Below are 25,262 nucleotides of genomic sequence, written 5' to 3' on the forward strand. Positions count from 1 at the left end.
AGCTTCCATATAACATACTAGTCATTGTACTTATATGTCTGGCGGCAACCCAGTTACATAAAATACCACATTGATGACATGAGGATCGATGTAAGGAGGCATGCGTACTGCTCATTGTCTTGACCTACCCACCCTTTTATGAAATCGGCAAAATCCAGTTTGCTGAGCTGGTGTTTGATGCAGAAAAGGTAACAGCATAAGCACCGCCACAATTAGTAGACAGTGTCGCCAGCAACTTTAGATTTGTGAATAGGTGTCGGCGGAAGCCAAAGCAGAGTAGCAGCTGTTTAACAGCATTTCCTCAACATACTTCCTCGCCAGATGTTCATGCATGGGTCAGCCCGGTTTTTATTAATTTTTGTTATTTTTGATGATCTTGTTCCTGGGTGGTCGAGGAAGAGTGTGTTGGTATTGCAGGAAGTGAGGGACTAGGTATATTCGTATATCAACTAGTTGGCATGCCTCCAATGGAACTGGTTCTATTGGAGGGACTAGGTATATTCATACATCAACTAGTTGGTATGCCTCCAATGGAACTGGTTCCATTGGAGGGAGTAGTTATATTTGTATATCAACTAGTTGGCATGCCTCCAATGGAACTGGTTCTATTGGAGGGACTAGGTATATTCGTATATCAACTAGTTGGTATGCCTCCAATGGAACTGGTTCCATTGGAGGGAGTAGGTATATTCGTATATCAACTAGTTGGTATGCCTCCAATGGAACCAGTTCCATTGGAGGGACTAGGTATATTCATATATCAACTAGTTGGTATGCCTCCAATGGAACTGATTCCATTGGAGGGAGTAGGTTTATTCATATATCAACTAATTGCATTGCATACCTCCAATGGAACTGGTTTTATTGGAGGCAGTTAGGTATATTTGAGGTATGTAGATACCACACAACCTCTAACTTATGAATATACCTACTCCCTCCAATGGAACCAGTTCCATTGGAGGCATGCAAATAGTTGATTTATGAATATACCTACTCCCTCCAATGGAACCAGTTTCATTGGAGGCATGCAAATAGTTGATTTATGAATATACCTAGTCCCTCCAATGGAACCAGTTCCATTGGAGGCATGCCAACTAGTTGATGTATGAATATACCTAGTCCCTCCAATGGAACCAGTTCCATTGGAGGCATACAACTAGTTGATATACGAATATACCTACTCCCTCCAATGGAACCAGTTCCATTGGAGGCATGCCAACTAGTTGATATACAAATATAACTACTCCCTCCAATGGAACCAGTTCCATTGGAGGCATACCAACTAGTTGATGTATGAATATACCTAGTCCCTCCAATAGAACCAGTTCCATTGGAGGCATACCAACTAGTTGATGTATGAATATACCTACTCCCTCCAATGGAACCAGTTCCATTGGAGGCATGCCAACTAGTTGATATACGAATATACCTAGTCCCTCCAATGAAACCAGTTCCATTGGAGGCATATATTATGAAAAGACCTAAAATAACCCCTTCATAACCCCAACCTATATAGAAAAGTCCTATATAATTTGCAGTAGCTGTTATGACTTGGATAGATCTCCTCTTTAATCCCTGATAATGAGGGATGTCTAAGTAGAGAGCTTCGCGTCTGCTAGCCTGATAACGAGACTAGTCCCACAGTCGACTGGCGGAGCCTCTTCTGTCAAGGAAGCAGGTTGGCAGTAAACCGTCTAGGCGACAATGGTTCAGAGTTTGGTTATACACTAGAGAGGATTACTAGTGTATACACCAAAAGGGGAACTAAGTACCCGAAGGTACCTAGCTGTGTTCAGAGTGAACCAGGTTTCAAGGTAAGACCAAGTAGATTAAAGTGCAGAACTATCTAGGTACATGTAAGGTATTTATATGTATCCTAAGAGTAGTTCAGGGCAAGCCTATCTATCAAGGACGGGTTTCCATAAGTATGAGTCAGAGATAGGCATCTAAGTAAGTAAGTGTTCATGCTCTGGCATGTTGATAGTAACGATGCAACAATCAAGATAATCAATAGAAGATAAAGGAATCATGCTGCGCATGATGGTGTCCAAGATACAATCAAAGAATAGAAGAGAATCGTGCTGTGCACAATGATAATCAAACACGAGGCAAGATGCCTCTAGATGCAAGTCTAGGCCGGTTCCAGATGCGGCGGCCATGAGATGAGGATCTGTAGAGCTACGCTCTAGATGTCGGAATTGGGAGAGGTGAGATAGCCGTATCCGGCGATGATGAATAAGCAGAGTAAATGTTATTGTAACAGTAGCCTTCTGTGAGGCCGGAGGGACTTGGGTGTTGGGAGGAGGTATGTCATTGTCGTAATAACCCGCTGGAACTTGGGTTGAGGGCAGAGGCACAAGATCACTGCAGTTGGTAACCTCAAAGCTTTCTTTCTTCAACTTTTTGGATGGTGGAGGGGTAGCACCCTGAGATACAACAGTAGATGTCTGAGATACACATGGTGAATCAGTTCATCACACAAGATGAAAAAAATACATGTACTGATGTAGTTTTGCGAGAAACATGGCCCTTCTCAATGGCTGGAATTGATGTAACCTTGGGCAAGAGGCTTGCTTGTGAATCATCAGCCGAAAAGCTAGAATCATCAGTGGCCTCAGATGCAGTCTCATCAACAAAATCCCCAACATTATCAGCCTTACGCTTGATACTACCAGGCTGAGCAGAAAACATGATCTGCTCAGGCTCAGAGTCACTCTCACTGGTGGGAACAATTAGAGTAGACTTCTGAAATTTAAATGAGTCCTTGAACTGATGGGAAGAATGACTTACTTTAATCAGCTGTTTCCCTTTCTTCCTAGACAGTACAGCTGGAAGATGTTCAAGAGCCTCAGGGTCATCAAGACTATTGTCGCTGACCATGAGGACATCATTGGACTCAGTTGTGCTAATTGACTGCTTTTGATTGATGTGCGCAGGTTTGGCCCTGGAACTGGTCTTGGTACTAGTAGATAATACCAATGAGGGTGGAGTGGTTGCAGCATGAGAAGCAGAAAAGGTATTTAATCTGGAACTTAATATAGTGGACTTCAGTTCAGCTGGTACATCGTTAGCCCAGCTGTTGATAAGACCACCAAGAGAGAGTTTTTTAGTTGTACTTGAAACCGCCTGATTTATACAAAGAAGTGTTGATTCACTGAGTGAAAACATTGTTTTGATAAATAATATGGACTCACGACAAAGGCATGTTGTTGCCTTTCTTATCACTCAAGGCATGTGCATCAGAATCAAAGTGATCAGTCTTGCAGGCATTCTTGATGGCTTCCTTCAGCAATGTTTTTGGCACCTTCTCTTTCTTTTTCTTCCCATCAACAACTTCACTTTCTCCATCGCTCAGTAGAGTATCCTCTGGATCAACAGAAGTGGTTTTATCTGGTGAGTGTCAATATCAGTTTCTATTCTCAATGTAATGTTCATCATACCATTAGTAATATCTGGGCTAGATGTTTTCTTGCCTTTGCCTACAGGACGAGGATGAACAGGCTTTGCCTTGATTCCTCCCTGCACTTAGGCTTCAAGAGCCTCCATAGTATCCTCAATAACAGCAATTCGTTCAGCAGCTTTCTGAATCTGTGTGCTCTTCTCTTCAGGGCTTTCATTCACATGTGGGTCATCAGTGACCTTCGAGCTCTTGGTACGTGGTTTTCTCTTTGCATTCTGGAGTCACTCCTCAGCTTCAGCTCTAAAACAGGCCTGCCAGGATGAGTATTTGCATTTGCTGGACGAGTTCGACGAGTGGACACTTCTTGTGAGGCTTTAGGCGCCATGGTTGACTATTGGAGTTGATGAGAGGAATAGACGAGGTAGAGCAAATAACTGGGGCACAAAAAATTGCAAGGTACTGGTCCCGTGGATTAACGCACATTTGCTGACATTTCTCTTACATTCTCGAACTTCTGTAGGCAGCGGCTCAATTTTTGATGATACTACCCTACCTCTAGTCCTAATTAAGTTACTGTAAGAGCAAGGTTTGCATTCAGTCCTCCACTAATGTTCTTTCTTCATTCTGCACTCTAGCATGCCACCATGCTCTACTCAGTACACTCGAAGGAAACATATTTTATATCAATTTCCTTGTGGCTGTCCTGGATGTAATAAGTACTTCAAATCCCTCAGTGGACACACAAGGCACCACACTGCAATGCACCCAATTCTGAGCAGTGCAAATACTACAAAGGGAGCTGGGTCACAAGACATAGACATTGATGGAGAGTCCAGCATCTGTTTCACTCAGTGATTAATGTCTTTATTCTGACCCTGATTTCTCAAGATCACGGTTCAAATCGCTCATCTCTGGTGCTGCCAGCACAAGAAGAAGATTATGGCACGAATGCTGGTGAGTCCCATCAGTGATACCCGACCCACAACAGCTCTAACACTACTTATTAAAGATACACTGCACCTGTCATCTCCACCACCACCAGGGCAAGTTGATGGTGATATTGGTGGTGAGTCTCAGTCTCAATGTCAGTGTGTTTTATCTGACAGCACCTTCTGAAGATGCCTGCCATTTATCTGTACCACCAGCTCCTGAAGTAGACACCAAATTCTATGGCATGGACAAGAACTTGTACCACAACTATCACACTGGTTTGAATGGTGAGCATGCCTTATTCTTATAGCTCATCTAACACTACTCCACCACTGCCTCTCACAGAACAGTTACCTGATGACTGGTCACCCTTCCAGAACCGTACTGAATTTGAGACAGCTGAATTCCTGTACAGCCATGCACAAATGTCCGTGCCCAATATAAACACTCTTCTTGATCTCTGGGCTACGTCACTCCTCAAACATGGCGATATGCTGCCTTTTGTGGATCATAAGGACCTCTACAAGACCATCAATAATATTCCAATTGGTGGTGTCAACTGGCAGTCCTTCAAAATTCAGTATTCCAGAGAGAAACTTGATATACCGGATGTGCCTTCATGGATGAATCAACAATTTGATGTTTGTTATCGCAACCCTTGTGAAGTTGCATGCAACATCCTTGCTAACCCCGACTATGTGAATGATTTTGATTATCACCCTTTCCATGAATATTTGGTCAGTAAAGACGAACACTGTTACCAAGACTTCATGTCAGATGACTGGGCCTGGCAGCAAGCGGTATGTGTCTTTATATTGGATATTACTTCCTTGTATTGAACATTCTTTTCAGGATATCATTGCTACTGAACCTGACATGCTCAGTGCAACATTTGTACCCATAATACTTGGAAGTGACAAAATAACTGTATCTGTCGGCACCGGAAACAATGACTCGTACATCGTCCCTGTGTCCTCTTCCATATCTGTGCTAAGTTCTTCCAGCTCTATGTCAGTACTGTCAGTACTATGCGCCAATGCTTGGTCGGCCTCTCCTTTCTTCACATCAAATTCCCAGATCAACGATTTGGCCACCAGGTTCACAGTGTGCAGGAAACACCTAGTGTGAGTGGTTGGTCCACCGAATTCCAGTACCTTACTGCTCAGTTCACGAATCATGGTGTCATTGTTAGATGCATTATTGCAAGTGACGCTCAGGATCTGTGCAATGCGGTTTTAGTTGCATGTAAGTTTGTTCAATTTTTCTTCAGATCAATAGCTTTTCTGATATACCGAATTCTTCTAGCACTTTTGCAAACACCTCCACAAGCTCCTCGCCGGTATGTGACTATGAAGCTCTCAGCTCATATATATCTATATAGGTGAGTTTTTTTTACCTTCCCCACTTCAACAACGTCTAATGGGATGCTTAGTGGTTCCCCCTCGTGCTCAAAGTGCGCTGAAAATGCGACCAACGCACGATGGTTGGGCGATGACCAACCATCAGTAGTAAAGTTTATTTTACTGTCATATTCCTGGTGTGTTTTGAATATTCATTTTTTTTATTAATGATAAATACTTACCTGTAACATTGTAGCAACACGCTGTCGAGTTCGCACAAATACTTGTTGCACGTCACTCGAAACAGTGGAGGCAGAAGGTATGTAATATTCCAGTCTCCCTGTCTTCATCAGCGACTGAAATGCACGGTCCTTGACGATATCGAATGGACGCAGGCTCTCGGACACCCAGCTCACTATTTCGGCCCTGAAGGCAGATGTTTCAGTCCAAGACTCAGATAAGACTTTGTTTGTACTGTGTTTCTGCACGTGTATGTTGACGGTGTGAGTATGTAACTTTCCCTTTACCCTTACGCTTGAATGACGCAGTGATCGATTTGTTTCGCAGGAAACTACCAACTATATTTTCGCGCACCTCGTTGGCATCGTTGGCCTCATCCGCAGCTTTCAACACTTCATCGCCCCAGCACGAACGCACATGCTTCCGCATGTTACTGGTGGAGCATGCATCACCTTTGTCAAGGTATCGTCACACTTTGGTCTTGCAATTCCTAGCTTGGCACTTGAAGTTATGTGCATGGCGCCCATCAAGTTCAGTAATCTGTGGTGTCGGATTGAAGAACACGTAGACTGGTGAGTTCCAGTCCTTCATTGAGCGTGCTGTTTGGTACTCAATTAATGTAATGTTCACATCAAGGCTTCTGCACATACCAAGCTCATCTTCCGCAGTCTCGTCGGCTTCCACCTCAGCCTGTGATACAGTGCTACCGGTCTCAGTTTTGTCTTCATTCATTGCGTTCTCTTCCTCCTCGGTGTGCACCAGGGCATGCCGACTCGAGACTGAGTCTGGACATGGAGACATGGACACTGTCTGTGAAGCTGTGAGCTATTTTTTTTGACCAGCTCATCTTCATCTGCAGACCCTACACTGCTGGTGGGAGTATTACCAGCCTGCAGGTTATTTTTTGCCTTCTTAAGGTGTGTGTTCACGCTATCTCCACCAGCATCGTTTTTCCACTTCTTTGATGACATTTTTAAATTCTTTTCTTCTAGAGCAGCTCTCGCCTTTCCAGTCATTTTGATGATGTGTTTCGCTGTGGCTGCAAAGTTGAGCTGCATGATGGGCAGCACTAGTGGGTGACGAAGGTTCACGGGTGGCGTGGTATGATTTTATATTTGTCTTTAGAGTTTGACAGTTGGCAGCTGTATAGTTTCGTATTTATGTAGTTGAATTTTACTAGCACCTGTTTGGCATCCGTTTGGCGCCCATTGTGACTGATACCCGCAGCGCGGGTATGGGTAGGGGTAGGGGTATCATGACCTCAGACCCGTACCCGTACCCCAGCGGTACCCCTACCCGTGACCCGTGCAGGTTACCCATACCCGCGCAGTTCCCTACGCCTGGGTCTATCTGTGTTTGCTTAGCTTAGCACCAACTTTCACCACAGTTTAGATTCCTCAACTTCAGCAGGATATAGAGCTTTCGCATTTGGTGGACTTGACACTTGTGGCATGTTCACGTGTACCACTTGATGTCTTCGATAATGCGTGGCCACCAAAAGTGTAGTAGCAACCACACACTGTAGAGCCTCATGTCTCCACAGGCACTTCCCTCCAAATTCTCCCACTTTCCCTACAAACTCCAGCTCTAATCCATAGGATACATCTAGTGCATTAGTGCACTTATATTTTATTTCGCAGGTTTCATGCGCAGCCTCATGGGTTTGCGCATTTCGCATATCTGCACTCACATTGTCCATGCACCCGTCCGCCTGTCCATTCCATGTCCTTAGTAGTTCATTGGTGTGTTTTCCCATCATATTTCCTTTTCGTCTAATTGGTTTCCATCGCTAATACTCAGCTCTGCACTTCACGTGTAACTGAGACCCTATTACATACTTCGCGTACTATTTATAACTTGTTTGGCTTGTCACATCGGACCTGTGTGCCTAGCGCCGCTTAGCTACTTTACTTATACCCCTCTATTACTTATGTACTGGGTTGATTTTCTGCCCACTTTCTCTGTGTCCTTAGATACAAGGAATTTTACTCGTTGTTTGCAAGTGACTATCTAAAGTCGCGCACTTTGGTTCTCCGCCTTCGTCTTAGCATCAGCCAACCTTAGTTGGGGTGTTAACATTAGTCTCGCCTCGTATTCCCTTTGTTTCTCTCACTCGCTAGTCTCTCACCTTCACTCGCATGCATTACCTTTGCATTGTGTACCTCGCCCTTCACCTTTCATACTCGCACATCATTGCACGTCTCCGCCTTTCGCTCATCGCATTGTTTTAGTCTCACACTTTGTGCATCCATAGTCGTAGTACCCTATTAGTTGTTTGGTGTCCCTCTTTCTACAAAGAGAGGTTTCCCTTTACCAGTTAGCTGCCCTTGGGTCAATGATTTCACTTGCACCCGGGACTAGCTGTGTTTGCTTAGCTTAGCACCAACTTACTTCACAGTTTAGATTCCTCATCTTCAATGCACATGGTATAGACACATTTATGGCTGAGATCATTGTGTGCTTCCTTAAGAAGGTGATATCACTTGCACAGTGGAGCTACTAGCTGGTGCTTTCCATGGGGTTCTCTACGCCAGAGATTGCCCTTGAGGATGAAGAAATGTGCAGCATAATTTATGAACACTGCAAATTCGTGATCTGAAAGGTCAGTGGGTCTTTCGCGTGAGATAAGAAACTCTTTGGTTAAGACAAGCAATGTGTCAAGCACTTGTGTGGCCTCTGAGCAAGGGATGATCAGGTCTGGTTGCTCTTCTTGTGTGAGGTCTAAAGATGCATGCGGCGAACAAGTTCCATGCAACTACTCACGACATGATGGGTTCTATCATTGAGTAGCGCAACTCCGAATGAGTATGTGCAATCAATCAAATCTTCATGGTCATCGTCCTCCTCGAGAGGATCCTCATCAGCAAGTGGCCTCCTTGAGAGACAATCAATGCCTTTATGCTTGGTCACAGAAAAATGAACAAGTTTAAATGAAAATAATAAAATACCTGTGATCCATCAATTGATGGTCACATTAGGCTGCAAATCAGGGTTGTTGATCATACCTTTGATATACTTAGTGTTGACTTCAATAATGAGATTCTCGACTCCAAAGATGAATATGCAAACTGTGTGAAAGAGTCCGTAGAGCTCTAACTTTGCTTGTGAGTAGCGGCTTTCCACCTCGTTCAGCACTATGCTTCTGAAACAATTAGGATATCACTTGCCATCTGTGCCTACTTGCAACAGAATGAAGCCAATCGCAATGTTGAATGTGTCAATGGCAAGGACGACCTCGCACTCACTCTCGTAATTGAGGCGACGAAGAGCAGGAGACTCTAATACTGAGTCCTTGAGTGTCTGATATGATTCATGCTCCTCTGGTCTGAAGACAAAAAGGACATCTTTCCTGGTGAGATTTGTTAGTGAATGCATAAAACACCACAGGTTCCCAAGAAACCACAGACTTGTGACTGGTTGGTAGGCTCTGGCCAATCTCATATCTTCTGGACTTTGGTGTCTTCAGGTATGCGACCCTCGAAGGTACACTTATGTCTGATGATAACTGCACTCGGCACAGCGAGAACAAATGTTGCGCTAACTGTGATGCTGACGTTGTGAAGCCATTGCAAGATGTGGTTTATAACTTTGAGGTGCTCTTAGATGAAGCAATGGATTCTGGGATTGTCGGGGATGGTCTCATAAGTACCATCTGCGAGTTTGTATTGTGTCTCAATGGACTTTACTGCGATGTTGTAGATAAATGGTAGCATGTGCTTTGGAATCGCAAAACCATTGCAAGTGATATGCGGCCGTTGAGTGCTCGTATACATCTGATGCGATCTTCTCTTTGATGATGCACGTGACTTTGTCCCTTGTCAATGGCGGGACTGGTATATTGCGCTGCGACCATGGCACGTGCAGAACTGTTGGTATCTTGTAAGGTGGGAAAGACCTTTCGTCAAGGCAGCCACGCTCTGATGCTTCCCAAGCAAATGTGAGTTCATGCGTGCAGACTAGCCAGCATACTAGCTTAGCCTCCTCTGGCCATAGCCAATTTGCAGGATCAAAGTTTAGCTTATCTGCTCATGCTTATGTGAGACAGATACCTGGAACAAAATCTGGGGGATGAGTCCTATTAGGGGATCAGTAACTAGCACACACCCATTCTGCCTTTGGCACAGGAAGCAAAAAAAGAGCACTTTGCACTCTTTTGTGGCTTCCTGGTCTTTGGCTTCATCCTACTTTGGGTGTCTTAAGTCTTGACCTTGAATACTTGCTGTGCCAAAGGCACAGCAAGGCAAGGGAGCGCTTCACGCTCCTTTGCGAGGTGCCTGCAGCACTTTGCCTTACTAATGATCATAGTGGATTTTAAAAACAATGACATTTTTGAGCAGCATTTCGACACAACTAAAACTACATGATACATCACATCCAAGTCGGTTCTCTATATAAAAGTACATCATATGTACATCGATCATCCAACATGAATCGTAATTCTTCTAAGCACTTCTGTATACACTACATTTGTTGTCTTTGAGCCCTCTTCATTCTCAGGAAAGATAGCAAACACTCTATCTGGGTGAGTGCAGCGAGATAATGCAACATAGAGCTGTCCATGGCTGAACACGGGAGTCCACAAATTAAGCCCAACCCACTTGACGCTTTGACCTTGCGCCTTGTTGATGGTCATAGCAAATGCGACACGAACGGGGAAATGACGACACTTGAGAGGAATGGGATTATCTTCAGATGTGGCATCCAGGGTCATGCGAGGGATTAGAACCGTGTCCCGATCATCTTGGCAAGCTTCATTGACTCCATCTCCAAGAATGCGACACTTGAGGATGTGAACGGTCCAAGACAGCAGGATCATGTGAGTTCCATTATAGAGGCCCTCGGAGGGGTTCAAGTTGCGCAACAGCATCAGGGGAACACCTTTTTTGACCTCCAATTTGTGCAAAGGGAAGCCTGATGGGGTGAGGGTATGAAGGAACTCTGTGGGGATGTAATCATATTCCCTCTCGCTAACCGAGTCTGCGCTGGTGAAGACCGCTTTATCTCTAGGGAATGATTCAAGAATGGTAGTGTTGATCTCATCCACATCAGTGTTCTTTGCGGAGAGGATGGCGCATTCTAGGAAGAAGGAATCATCCACTGCAGGCTGCCCAGGGAGCAGAACTGGAGAGTATAGGGCATTGATGAGAGACTGGACATCATTGTTGGGGCAGCACATATGAATAGGGAGGGTCACAGTTCCGTCTTCATTTGTGCCCTCGCCAGCTCCAATCTCAAGGAGCCACCTTGCAAATTCATCAGAGGCGGGGTCTTGACCAAGCCGCATATTTCTCTTGAGGTGGAAGATACGAAGCTTTTGCCAGAGTTAAAATCTGCAAAGGGTAGCGCTCACTATCTGCTCCCTGGATCTATGGGTCACCACCAGCAAGGTCTGTCTAAAGTCCCCACCAAAGAGCACGGTTATTCCCCCAAAATAAGCCTCTTTGTTTAGAAGATCACGCAATGTGCAGTCAAGGCACTCCAGAATATGATGGTGGAGCATTGGAATTTCATCGCAGATGATGAGGGAGGTTTCCTTGAGAAGCTCATGGATGACATCTCCTTTTTTGATATTGGATGTGCTGTCCTCGTTAATGGGAATGGGAATTTTGAATCACAAATGAGCCATACGTCTGCCTGGTAGGAGGAGGGAAGCAATTCCAGAGGAGGCCACACAGAGGACAATCTTTCCTTCAGCACAGAGTTTTGAAGTGATGAGTTTGCAGAGATACGTCTTGCCGCATCTCCCTGCACTATGGACAAAGTATGTGTGTCCGGGTCTTTGCTGATTACAATTCATGGCATCCTTGACCATAGCATTATAGACCACCCTCTGCTTGACATTAAGCAAAGGGACTCCTTCATCCACTATCTGCTGAAGCTCCTGTGTGTCATACTGACACTGCTCAGCAATGAGCTGGTTGCCCTCCATGGCCCTCCATCTTTCTGCCATTCGAGCTACTGGCATTTGAGAAATTGCTTCCAAAGACTTGCCATTTTTGCAGAGCATGCCATCAATGAGATGAAGACCATAGTCGTGTACCTGTTCCTCTGTGGGGTCAGGGATGTTGAACAGTGCGTGAGTGAGGCAGTGACGCAGATCATTGCAGAGATTTTCCTTGAAGTGGTTCCAAAGATCATCAGGGCTGGTAGGGTTGCAGTGCAGCAGGATGATGGCAAAGAGATTGTGCATGAGATTTCCTGTGTACATATGAGAGGCATCCCACAAGCACTGGATCCATTCATAATTGTCATCAAGCAGACCCCTGTGCTGACACGCTTCCTTGAAAGTCTCATAGAGAGTCCCATCATGTGTCCGAAGGTGTTCAAAGGAGGTAGCCCCTTGAAATTATGGTGAGCTTGATTGATAAAAATTGTCTTAGACATCATACCTTTCACTACAGTCAAAAGCAATCTCAGATAGAAGCACTCTCCAGAGCTGGGCACAGCAGCGTACATTCTTCCAATCACCATTCCTCACTCCCATATCTTCCATGTACCTTTGCTCCAAACAAATTTTGAGAGGAAATCCTGATAGAGGCTGTCGTGGGCTCCAGCTGCTACCAAGTTCTCATTGGCATTGGCTTTGAACCATCCAGTGAGGCAAGTATCTTTCACTTTTGCGCGCTCAAGGACTTTCTCAGCATCATCCTTGGGGTCATAGAACACCATCTGTTCATTTTTGAGATGGACCAGCAAACAGCACAGAACAAGCTCATATTCCAATCCGGACTCACAACAAATTCGGTACATACTACCGGAGCTTTCTAAAAGTGTCAAAGTTCTTAATGGTAAAGAAGAAGCTTGCCAAGCTCAAACAAGACCGCTTGTTCCTAGAGGGTATTCACGATACCGCAAGCACTAAAATCCACAGGCACTTAGGAATTATGATGACCTTGCATCACCCCGACAAACCATACCCAATGGATAAGGTATATGAAGTGGAAGTAGTCGCCACCAGTGTACCTCTTCGGACAACTAGCCAAGCTCCCCGCATGTCCACAAGTATGGTTCTGATGACGCAGCCTTCCAGTGGTGTTGTTGTGAAACAGGAATATAAGTTGCAGAACGTGCAATACGAGTGTTATTTCTGCAGTGGTCAGAACCACATCGCTCGGTACTGCAGTCATCGCTGAGAGTACATTACAAGCAGAAGAATAATTGAGACAGACGGTAAGGTATTCATGCCAGATGGTAGTAGGATCTCCGGCAGAAGAGAGGATGGATCAATGAAGCAATGAATTGACATGTTCGCCAGTCAATCGCCAGCAACAGGAGCTAACACTATTCAGGTCCAGGCTGGGCTATATTGCTGTGCAGCTCCGGACATTGAGATAGATGCAGAAATTGACTCATCCACATTCATGTATGCCCGCAGCGAGCCACCGGAAGATGAGAAAGAGTTCGAACACTTAGAAAGGATCCGACTAGCGAACCAAGAGTACGCGCCACATCATCATCGCAAGCACCGCAATATTGCTAAGCATTCCCGCTAGAAGATAAGGATGCAGCAAAGAGGGTTGTTGATAAGATTCTGAATACAGACGTAAGTTTGCCGATAAAGGACATCATCGCAGCTTCACCGGATATCCAGAAGGCGATAAAAGACCTTACAATGTCTAAATGAGTCACGGTTGGTGCAGTACTGGTAAACGAGCTCAGTAGCCTTCCTCAGATGGAGCAATTCCTGAAGGACTGTGACGAGCATATGAAGCAAGCCGATGACAGTCGTATCATCGCTGACCATTTTAAAGCCCTGCGATGTATCTGAGGTGCTACGAGAGCGGGCTGGGTACTCTCCTGTGTCCTTAATCAAGGCGCCAAAGTCATTGTAATGCTGCAAGCAGTTTGGCAATCGCTTTCAGAATGGGAGATATGATGTTCCAGGTTCAGATCGTCCCAACAGCCAATTTCGACATACTACTCAGCAGACCATTCTTCACGTTAACCAGTTGTCTAACAACTGACCTTCCTAACGGCAATCAGGATGTCATGCTCACTGATCCAAACACTGGCAAAATTATCAGGATACCTATGGACCCTTGGGCTAGAAAGTGCGCTAAGTGTAGGCACAATATGTTGTGTGTGGACCATCCGAGTCCGAAGGGTTTTTAAGAACCGATGATCCGCTATCGCGGGGAGACTTACGAACTGTCGCATCTTCCATCATTCCTTATTATTTATGTTCTGAAACTAATCACCGCCTTGCACTATCCATGCAAACCTCGCTCTCATGGAGCACTGATACCCCGTACATTCCTTTTATTGCATGCCCTTTGGCGCATTATAATTATCTTGTAACAACCTGTTCAGTCATTAACCGCTCATCTGTCCGTGCCTTCAACAGTGTATATTTATTCGACAAGACCAAGCACGCACTGGTCTATAAGCCAGTCGCGAAGAAAGTCCAAACTGTACAAACGGCTATGCACCCCGAATATAGAGTTATAAGAAAATTACCCGACGATCCTTTGGCTGGCATGCCTACACTGCCATTCTTTCCACCCGACTTTGTTCTGGGCATCTACTACACGCAAGAGAGATCCGACAACCTAGACTTAGACCCAGCAAACTGGTTATGGCCCGAAGAACTGAAGCTTGTGCATTGGCTCGTTAGAGTACATGAAATGGCATTCACTTGGGATGCGAGCAAACATGGACGTCTCAACAAAACCTACTTTCTGCCGTACAAAATTCCGACAATTCCGCATACCCCATGGTCTCAGTGCAACATCCCTATTCCACCCGCAACCATCAGCGAAGTTATCTGAATCATTAAGGAGAAAATTGACTTCAGAGTCTACAAACTGCCCACTGCCACATACCGTTCTCGCTGGTTCTGTGTTGTCAAGAAAGACAGAAAGTCCCTACATCTAGTTCACAACTTGCAGCTGCTCAATGTGGTAACCATATGAGACTCCTCAGTCCCACCATTTATTGAGCACCTCGCCAAGTCCTTCACAGGATACGCGGTATATGGTATGATAGATCTGTACTCAGGTTATGATCAGTGAGCCTTGCATGAAGACTTGCACGACCTGACAACCTTCGGAACCCCACTCGGACCCCATCGGTTAACTATGCTGCCACAAGGCCACACTAACACAGTCCAAGTATACCAAGGGGATACAGTGTTCATTTTACAGCACAAGATACCAGAATATACTTCTCCGTTTATTGACAATGTCCCCACCAAATTGGTAAAAACCCGGCATCAGCGAGCTGATGGCTCATACAAGACTATTCCGGAGAACCCAGGAATTTGCCACGCTGGCATTCTCTTATTCTGATTCTTGCTAATTCATGTTCCCGCAGCGAAGCATGCAGGTGTTAATGGACTCTCAAGGAGACCTCGTGCACCCAAATATTTGGATGAAAGTGACGATCATGAGGACTAGCTTGACTGCTCATACTCATTTTCCATGGAAATTCTCAATGACCGCACTTATGCTGTTGCACAGATAGACTCTGACAACCCGCACTACCCGTACACCATGTCCGTACCAAACCCGCTAACCCACCCCCTGTCCTTTCTGCATTTTTAGGTACCACTAAAGATGGGTCCGACAATATCCGCATCCTGCGCTCTGAGATTGCTAAAGCACAAGATGCGAGAATCTTGAAAATTCAGAAATTCATAGAGGACCGAGAACGACCCTCAGAACTCTCGGATGAAGAATTCAAGACTTTCGTCAGTGCATCTCAACAGTATTTCATCTTCAACAGCAGATTATGGAGGAAACATATGCAGGGGAAGCATCAGCTTGTTGTCCCCAAAGCAAAGCGGTATCAGCTACTCAAAGAGGCACATGATGACCTTGGGCACAAGGGAGTATTTACAATCCAAATCCGTCTTCTTCTCAGATTTTGGTGGCTGCTAATGACTGAAGACATCAAATGGTATAACAGGAGCTGTCACGAGTGCCAGATCCAACAGACCCAGAAGTTGCACATCCTGCCGATAGTTGCGATACCCGGAGGAATATTCTGAAGGGTACACATTGACATTATGATGATGCCGAGGGCTGGCGCGTTTGACCAAATCATTCATGCTCGCTGTGCGCTCACTGCATATCCAGAATGGCAGATGCTCTGCAAGGAATCTGCGAAGATTGTCGCATCATTTATCTTTGAAGAGCTAATTTGCAGATGGGGTCCAATCACTGAACTCGTCACCGACAACGCCCCAGCCATTATATCAGCAATGGAGGACCTCGTCACACAATACGGCATCAACCATGTCCAAATATCACCATACAACTCGCAAGCTAACGGAATCATTGAGCGACATCACCGAGGTGTCCGGGAGGCCATCATGAAAAGTTGCAAGGGGAATGAGTCTCGCTGGTATCAATATGCGCATGTGGTACTACGGGCCGAGAGAGTAACCATCCAGGTATCTACCAGACTCTCGCCGTACTTCATGGTACACAGAGTAGAACCAATCTTTCCTTTTGATCTCGCCGAAGCAACCTTCTTAGTTGACTTACTGAACCAAGAGAAACTGACTTCCGACGAGCTTATAGCATGGCGCGCCCGCCAACTTATGAAGTGGCAGGAAGATCTAGATTCCATCAAAGACAAAGTCACAAAAGCAAGGTTCTGGTCTATCCCAGAATTTGAAACAAAGTTCCGAAACACCATCCAAGATCAAGACTTCGCTCTGGGCACCTTAGTGCTTGTGCGGAATTCGAAGATAGAGTACGAGCTAAACCAGAAGACAAAGCCGAGGTACATCAGACCAATGATTGTCCTTTGCTGGACTCTCAGAGGATCATACATATTAGGCAAGTTAGATGGAACAGTATCAAAGTTACAATATGCGGCATTTCACTTGCTACCGTACTACCTGAGAAGCGTACTTTGTACAACACTTTCGCAGCTTCAGACAACTTTCGGTCGCATCGGACAAGTACCTCGGTACTTCAGACGTAGTCTTGGAACTCTGGACGGGCATTAGAGAGGTTCACTTCCAATATCTTGTCTACTCTCTGACTGTATAAGACTTCCCTTGCATTATCAAGGTGGTTCTTTAGGTTGTCTCTTGGGATGAAGCATACTTGCAACTCTCAGGACTAGGGACTCACATTCTGTAGAGCCCAGCCCAGATCTACTCTTTACACCGGACGCAGCCCATCAACAGTGGATTCTTCTGCAGGTGATATGGTAGCAAAAAGTGAACTGTCAGGTAATACTTCTATTGCTTCTCTGAAGTGTGTGATAAATTCCACGCAAGCTAAACAATGCATGTTTGGTCTGAGTACCCTATCAGAAGTCTCAGTAGTGCCCCTCGCGGTGGGCTCCAGTTGAAGATGAGGAATCTAAACTGTTGAAAGTTGGTGCTATGCAAAATGAAACAAGCAACAGATGAGGGCTTAATGAATGACAATGAAAAGACTGCTGATAGATTCTAACTCTAGCTATGGACATGATGGGGAAACTCCACTAAGGTAAGGTTTGGTGTGGTGGTAAAGAGTGAAAAATGTGGACCTGTATATGTATCTCACTAAGTGAGACTGAGCTGAGCCGATGTAGAGACTCATTCCTGACTAGGCTTGTAGATACTGTCTTTACCTTATGTTTGCTATTTTGTAGCTTACATAATCAAGTTACCTCCACCAGTTTCCAGCACCTTGAGTTTGAGTCTTCGTAGTTTTCTCTCTCTCTGAGCTTTGAGCTTAGTACAGAAACCCTTTAGGGTCAAACACTGTCTTCTAGACAATGTAGCTAGGCAGCAAGACCCAACATTATTCAGACTAACCATCTGAATTGTTCAACCTTCACCGAGTAGGAGATAATGTATGTAGTAAGGTATGTAAATCAGGGTCTATGCTCTAATATGTACCAGTGAGACTTGCTGGACAGTAGATGGATGCTCCTGGACGATAGGGCAATGAAAGCATGGAAAAGCAAGCAATGTGAAGGCATTGTAAGGCATGGGAAAGTTGCCCCCCATGGGAAAGTGTCGCCTAATAAGGAAATAGCTAAGGAAAGGCTAGAAAATCATGCTGCGAGTTGGTGCTGCAAACCCGGGTGGTATGAACTAAAGTATAAGGTGTTGCAAGCCTGCAATAGTGCGAATCTCTACATCGGCCCACATATCTAAATAATAATATTTGCCTTACATCTCTCTTCAGCCCAGCTATCTATAATATTCATGTCCATGCTACTCCTACTTCTACATATTACCTATATCTCTTCCAGCCCATCTGTCAATATTGAGGATATATATAACATTGGCCCATCTTATATGGGATATTATGTACATCAGTTTACTTGTATAATACAGAGATAGGTCACTGTAGTATGTGATAATTACATATACTCAAATATTTTATGTTTTCTTTCTCTCATTACTTTACATGAGCTTGACTGAAGCCTTCCCTAAGTTAACTGTAATAGCAAGACAAACTTGGTCTTCACTCTGCATGAGAAGCTAACTATTCATCAGCATTGAACATTATAGTACATTAGAACAAGAGTTTCACTTACTAGTAGATATTAAAATATAGGGGCTTCAATTATATATGGTCCAGACTTCATTTCTCATTACTGTTCATTACTTCTTATCAATTCTCATCTTTGTTTCTCACTTCTTACCACTTCCTACTTGACTTCTTATTATTTCTCTCACTCCTTCAGAAATAATGATAAAAAGTGAGAGAAGTGATAATAATGATAAGATGTGAAGTGTAAAGTGTGTCGTGACTCTTTTCTGATACTTTAGATTTGTCTTGAATGCACAGATAAGAAGTAATGAGAAGTGAGAACAAGAATGAGAAGTGGTGAGAAATTAAGTCAGAAGTGGTGAGAAGTCAGAAACAAAAATGAGAAGAAGTGAGAGAAGTGACAATAATGATGAGAAGTGGAGTGAGAAGTGATGAGAAGTAGTCAGAAGTTAAGTCAGAAGTGGTGAGAAGTCAGAAACAAAGATAAGAAGAAGTGAGAGAAGTGATAAAAATGATGATAAGTGGAGTGAGAAGTGATGAGAAGTAGTGAGAAGTGAGAAACAAAGATGAGAATTGGTAAGAAGTAATGAGCAATCTGTCATCTAACTCTTTTATGCTCCAGACCTCCCTCACATGCACATCTTTAGACATATACAGCTATTTCTCCACTTATTCCACTTACTTCTATATATCCAGTCTAAGACTTCTGTCTGACTCCGCTACTTGACTTGAGTTTCATTTTTCACCAACCTCTGAGTCTTAGGGGTTTTGCCTTCAAAGACTACACATTCACCTCCCCTTCTCACTTTATTTTTACTACTTCTTTTCACTTCTCACTACTTCATTTTTACTACTTCTCATCATTTCTCACTACTTCTCACTTCTTACTTTAGATTTTAGCACTTCTCATTATTGTTTCTTATAAAATGTTTGCTTAATGGTAATAAATGCTATCTTATCAACAAACATTAGCATTATTTCTTCCTTGTGTGATTATTAGCTATGTCTATAAGGTCAGAATCATAGATAATATATAGGATCATAGATAGCTGTCATATGTCATATATCAAATTTCCTCTGTGTTTATCACTTCTCACTTCATTTTTTTTACTGCACTTCTCACTTTATTTTTTACTACTTCTCAACACTTCTCATCATTTCTCACTTTACTTCTCACTACTTCTTATCACTTCTCACTTTGTGCATGTGAGGGAGATCTGGAGCAGAAAAGAGTCAGATGACAGATTGCTCATTACTTCTTACCAATTCTCATCTTTGTTTCTCACTTCTCACTACTTCTCATCACTGCTCATTATTTTTTACTATTTCTCATTTTTTTCACACTTCTCATCATTTTTATCACTTCTCTCACTTCTTCTCATCTTTGTTTCTGACTTCTCACTACTTCTCATTACTTCTCATCTGTGCATTCAAGGCAAATCTGGGGTATCAGAAAAGAGCCAGATGATATACTTCTTACTTCACTTCTCTCACTTCTTCTTATCTTCATTTCCCACTTCTTACTTAACTTCTCACCACTTATTACTTCACTTATCATTACTGCTCGTTACTTCTTACTAGCACACACCTGTTGTGCCTTTGGGTACAGGAAGCAAAAAGAGCACTTCATGCTCTTTTTTAGCTTCCTGGCCACAGGATCATTGGGTAATTTTCTTATAACTTGATATTTGGGGGGCATGGCCATTTGTATAGTTCAGACTTTCTTTGCAACCAGCTTATAGACCAGTGTGTGCTTGGTTTTGTCAAATGAATATACACTATTAAAGACATGGACAGATGAGCGGTTAATGACCGAATGGGTTGTTACGAGATAATTATAATGCACCAATGGGAATGTGCAGGGTATCAATGCACCGTGAGAGCAAGGTGTGCGTGCATAGTGCAAGATGGATATTAGTTTTGGAACATAAATAATAAGGAATGATGGAAGTTGCGAGAGTTCGTAAATCTCCCCACAATAGAGGATCATTGGTACTTCAAAACTCTTTGGACTCAGATGGTCCATACACAACATATTGTGCCTACACTTCACGCACTATCTAGCCCAGGGGTCCATCAGTATTCTGACAACTTTGCTGGTATTTGAATCGGTTAGTGTGACATTCTGATTGCCACTCGAAAGGTTGGTTATTTGACAACTGGTTAGTGTGAAAAATGGTCTACCAAGCAATATGTTGAAGTTGGCCATTGGGACAATCTGAACCTGGAACATCATATCTCCTGTTCTGAAGTCTAGTGGAAAGTTTTCCATGATGCTGAGTGTTGAGTCCATTGATGTGTTGACTGATTCCATGGTCATCTGGTGGTCCGAGCAAAGTGGAACTCTGCAAAGCAATCACCATACTGCTTGTGGCATCATAATGACCTTGGCGCTGTAACGATGGTCGTGGCACTGGGCTTGGAACCAGCTATTTTGATACTAATGTCAAACAGTATTTGTCTGATGCACTTCTGACTACACCGACCCAAGTCCAACAGTCCAACGCATGTCCAATCCCGACCCGACACATGACCTGACATTCCCGTGCATCAGACCAGTCCTCCCTATGTCCTGTCCAGTCACATCTATCCCCACTAGGTGCACATTTACTCCTTTTGACTTGCTAAGCATTGTATATAGCGTTATTACATGTTTTCTTATGGTCCGCAGTACCACATGTCCTATTACATAGGATTTCGGACCCAAAATATTGCTACTACTCTTGCCTATAGCACTCCAAATTTCTACATAGGCTCTATTTAATATCTAGTACTTCCTACCTATTGCATTACTTACTTTTCCCTACTCAGTAGTAGGATGGAAGTCATTGGATATTAGTAGTACTTCACTGTATTGCAAAATATCTATCCGCTCTTTTTCTCTGAAACATTCCGACACATCTGACACTCATTTGACCAACAATCCGACATACTTCCAACACATTCCTTCACCATCCGATGCATTCCCGACAGTCCGACGCATAGTCCGACGCCCGACCCGACTCTGATATTTTCAGACCCGACAGTTTCCCTTTGGACAAGTAGTTCTTAGCTTCAGATTATTTTCCCATTACTGATAACTAACTATCTAAACTAATACCAAACAGCTACCCCTATAGGATTGAACACACTTGTTCTGCAAGTATAGCAGACTAGGTTGTGCTAAGATCTACCTAAATATTTGTTGTCTAGGTAGTATGATTTCTGCTGAGCCCAGCAGGAATCAGCTTTCTACAGTGCCTTGATTGAAGATGCAGGTGAGTACCCAGCCCCCTCTCATATTACCTCGGATGCATCATAAGGATTTAAAATGGTCAGCTACAATACGACCATCATTGGCTTGCTTCATATGCTTCTCCCAATTCCTCAGGAATTGCTCTATCTGGGGAAGACTACTAAGCTCATTTACCAAGACTAAACCAACCATGACTCATTTATACATTGTAAGGTTATTCATTGCCTTCTGGATGTCCAGCGAAGCTGAAATGACACATCATATGGGACATTATGTAGGTTGGGTGACCCATTGTAAGAATGGTTGTGTCGCTGGGCTCAGACCCAGTTAATTTGATACTGGTGTCAAACAGTATTTGTCCGATGCACTTCTGACTACACTGATCTGAGTCCGACAGTCCAACGCATGTCCGATGCACTTCTGACTACACTGATTCGAGTCCAACAGTCTGATGTATGTCTGGTCCCGACCTGATGCCTGACCTGACATTCCTGTGCATAGGACCAGTCATCCCTATGTCCTGTCCAGTCACATCTATCCACATCAGGTGCACAGTTACTTGGTTTCACTTGCTAAACATTGTAGACAGTGTTATTACATGTTTTCTCATTTTTGAGTACAGAACATTCCTGCACTATGGACATAATCTGAAGCATGCAAAATATGCTGATATCCAGTTCCCAATCAGCTCTGTATTTTTCAGGTAACCCCTATGAAGTCCTAGATTAGCTCAGACAAAGTGCCGATTTACCCAAAGAATTTTGGATCAGGTTTGCTTTGAAATATATGGACTTTGATGAAAGAAAACTATAGCAGATGTACGATGAATGCATTGGTAACAGTAACAAAGATTTTGCTAACATGATTTTGGACTTGTACCCAGACTTAGGTATGGACTGACGATGTGTCCAAGATGACAGTCCGACCCCAATGAGTATGCCTGATCCGACATCCAAAAATTTGCAACCTGAAGTCTCTGACACCACAACCATCTCCGAACCTCAAGAACAATCCAAAACAGTATCAGAAACAGTATATCAGACAACAGTTCCCAACACCACAACATTTTAATATGAAATACCTGAAATTTTGGACATTACCTTTGGACACTCCAAATTTACTTCAGACAACTTGGAAACATTCACTGAAACCATTAATACTAATGTATTGACACTCGAAACACCGAGTATTGAGCTAAAGCCTCTAGGACGCCAAAATTCAGATCATATAATTCAGACATAGAAGATATTGATATAGGAGTATCAGACTACAAACCCAGACAGGCAGTATACCACTTGGATACCACTGACAATTTTGTTCTCGCAACAATCACTGTTTTAGCATTTACAAGTTTTGTTTCTATAGGACCACACTCCACAAGTCAGAATACTATCAGTCGCCTTCTGAAACCCCCCAAAAAACCTCTCCAAAGCACTCTAAATATACCCAACACATATCCGAAAGTTTGTGCTATAGTTTTACCCATCTGAAATTTGTCATACCAGCCCCAAAAATTCAAGTACAAACATTCTGTCAAAAGCTCCTACCAGTATCACTGACCCATGCACTCCCGGATCGCATTTGACATGTACGACAGCCAATGAAGATCAGATATTAGGAAGAAACTATAGTCCGACACCTGAAAATTTCAGACCATCTGAAACTCAAAAATTCAGACATATACATATGATATATTGCACATAACCCTGGCATGTTCGCAACATCAGACTAGCATATTGGACATATTTTTGGACACACTTTTAGACATGTTTTCGGACTATTGGACATTGTGTGAACTCACCTGATTATTTAGCATTTTACCTTTGCACTGCAGAATTGCACCTGTGCCATTAACTATTAGAAATTTGGACAATCTGGGCAACATAAACAGAAGAAGAATGAAAGTTGCATGAAGAAAAGAAGTCAGATGGTACTCTGCACCCAGTATTGTTTTGATATCCAAAAATTTGTGTTTTTGCCGAACTTTCAATTATTTTTTTCATGTTTTTTATTAGGCACCCTAGTGGGAAGACATATAGAGAAAACTTGCAACACAGACATAGGGACAAATGGACATTTTCGGACTTTGGACATTCAGAAAAGAGTCAGATGACAGATTGCTCATTACTTCTTACCAATTCTCATCTTTGTTTCTCACTTCTCACTACTTCTCATCACTTCTCACTCCACTTATCATCATTTTTATCACTTCTCTCACTTTTTCTCATCTTTGTTTCTGACTTCTCACCACTTCTGACTTAACTTCTCACTACTTCTCATCACTTCTCACTCCACTTCTCATCATTATTGTCACTTCTCTCACTTCTTCTCATTTTTGTTTCTGACTTCTGACTACTTCTCATTACTTCTCACTTCACTTCTCATCATTATTATCATGTCTCTCACTCCTTCTCATCTTTGTTTCTGACTTCTTACTACTTCTCATCCTTGTTTCTCATTTCTTATTACTTCTCATCTGTGTGTTCAAGGCAAATCTGGGGTATCAGAAAAGAGTCAGACAACATACTTCTTACTTCACTTCTCTCACTTCTTCTCATCTTTATTTCCCACTTCTTACTTAACTTCTCACAACTGCTCACTTCACTTTTCATTACTGCTCATTACTTCTTACTAGCTTCCTCTGGCCAAAGCCATTTTGCAGGATCAAAGTTTAACTTATCCGCTTGCACTTGCGTGAGACAGATACCTGGAACAAAATTTGGAGGGTGAGCAGGTCCCAGAATTAGTCCTATTAAGGGATTGGGCGGTAGTTCATGAATGATGCAAGTACACTGCGAACTTTCTTAGCACACACATTGAATGCGGCAATGTTCACAGTATAAAAAGCTGTACAGGACGAGGTTAGATGCGTGTATAGCGTGGACTGTGGAAGAGAGAAATCAGAGTATGAAAATGAAATGGGGACAGGATATGATGACAACAACAATGAATGTGGTGAAGTGAGATTGCTCCTTGAGAGCAAACAAATGTGGTTTTTGTCGCGTGCATTGCACAATGCGAGTGAAGAAATATTAGTGAGATATGAATGAGAAAATGAGTGTGATGGGTGAAGCGAGGAGCACAAACACTCTATAGTGCTGTGGATCATTGATACTTAAGAATCCTGACCCTCAACCTTGGTGATATTAACATGTAAGTGCATATGCATTGCTTTGCCACAAGGCGCACCATGAACCACTACCTGACAATTTCTGACCCAAGGGAGGGTTGGGATGCGCATTTCTTTGTGTGTGTTTGGGTCTGTCAATAAAATGTCCTGCTCCCCACTAGGGAGATCAAATGTGCGACACAAAGTGAGCATAAAAAATGGGCATCCAAGCAGAACCTCAAAGTTCACGCACTCCATTACCTGAACTTGGAAGTACATCGGACCTCCTCTGTAATCAAGCATGATATTCTCGATGACTCTGAGTATAGAGTCATGCGACATGTTGACAGACTCCATGCGCATGCAGTGATCTGACCACAGTCCTATACCAAATGATTGCTATGTCTGATGCATTCCTGATATTGAAATCCCAATCCCAATGCCTGACCCTGACCCAAAAGTTTCAGACCCATCATTTTCACATCAGACTTGTTCTTCTTATGTCCTGTCCAGTCATATTCATTTCCACTGGTGTGTATTTACTTGTTTTTCACATTATTGA

At 43.4% G+C, this 25,262-nt stretch overlaps 4 protein-coding genes across 4 annotated transcripts; 1 reads left to right on the forward strand and 3 right to left on the reverse strand.

The window, feature by feature from the left end:
* Window positions 1-1,946: 1,946 nt before the first annotated feature.
* Window positions 1,947-3,785, reverse strand: EDB93DRAFT_1256510 (uncharacterized protein; the record flags this gene model as incomplete). Its single annotated transcript, XM_041453958.1, has 6 exons — window positions 1,947-2,447; window positions 2,503-2,745; window positions 2,791-3,154; window positions 3,195-3,390; window positions 3,441-3,519; window positions 3,657-3,785. The coding sequence occupies 6 exons, from the start codon at window positions 3,783-3,785 to the stop codon at window positions 1,947-1,949; spliced, it is 1,512 nt and encodes a 503-aa protein (XP_041301508.1).
* An 838-nt stretch (window positions 3,786-4,623) lies between these two features.
* On the forward strand, window positions 4,624-5,458 carry EDB93DRAFT_1095793 (uncharacterized protein; the record flags this gene model as incomplete). Its single annotated transcript, XM_041446729.1, has 2 exons — window positions 4,624-5,130; window positions 5,183-5,458. The coding sequence occupies 2 exons, from the start codon at window positions 4,624-4,626 to the stop codon at window positions 5,456-5,458; spliced, it is 783 nt and encodes a 260-aa protein (XP_041301509.1).
* A 14,954-nt stretch (window positions 5,459-20,412) lies between these two features.
* Window positions 20,413-20,700, reverse strand: EDB93DRAFT_1095786 (uncharacterized protein; the record flags this gene model as incomplete). Its single annotated transcript, XM_041446726.1, has 1 exon — window positions 20,413-20,700. A coding segment is annotated over one exon (288 nt), but the record flags the coding sequence as incomplete, so codon positions are not given.
* A 4,006-nt stretch (window positions 20,701-24,706) lies between these two features.
* EDB93DRAFT_1095794 (uncharacterized protein) lies at window positions 24,707-25,057 on the reverse strand (the record flags this gene model as incomplete). The annotated part of the gene is made up of 1 exon (XM_041446730.1): window positions 24,707-25,057. One exon carries the CDS (start codon window positions 25,055-25,057, stop codon window positions 24,707-24,709), a length of 351 nt encoding a protein of 116 aa, XP_041301511.1.
* Between the last annotated feature and the right edge of the window lie 205 nt (window positions 25,058-25,262).

This window comes from Suillus bovinus, assembly GCF_016758785.1.
Source record: "Suillus bovinus strain UH-Sbo-P2 chromosome Unknown EDB93scaffold_125, whole genome shotgun sequence".
NCBI lineage: Eukaryota > Fungi > Basidiomycota > Agaricomycetes > Boletales > Suillaceae > Suillus > Suillus bovinus.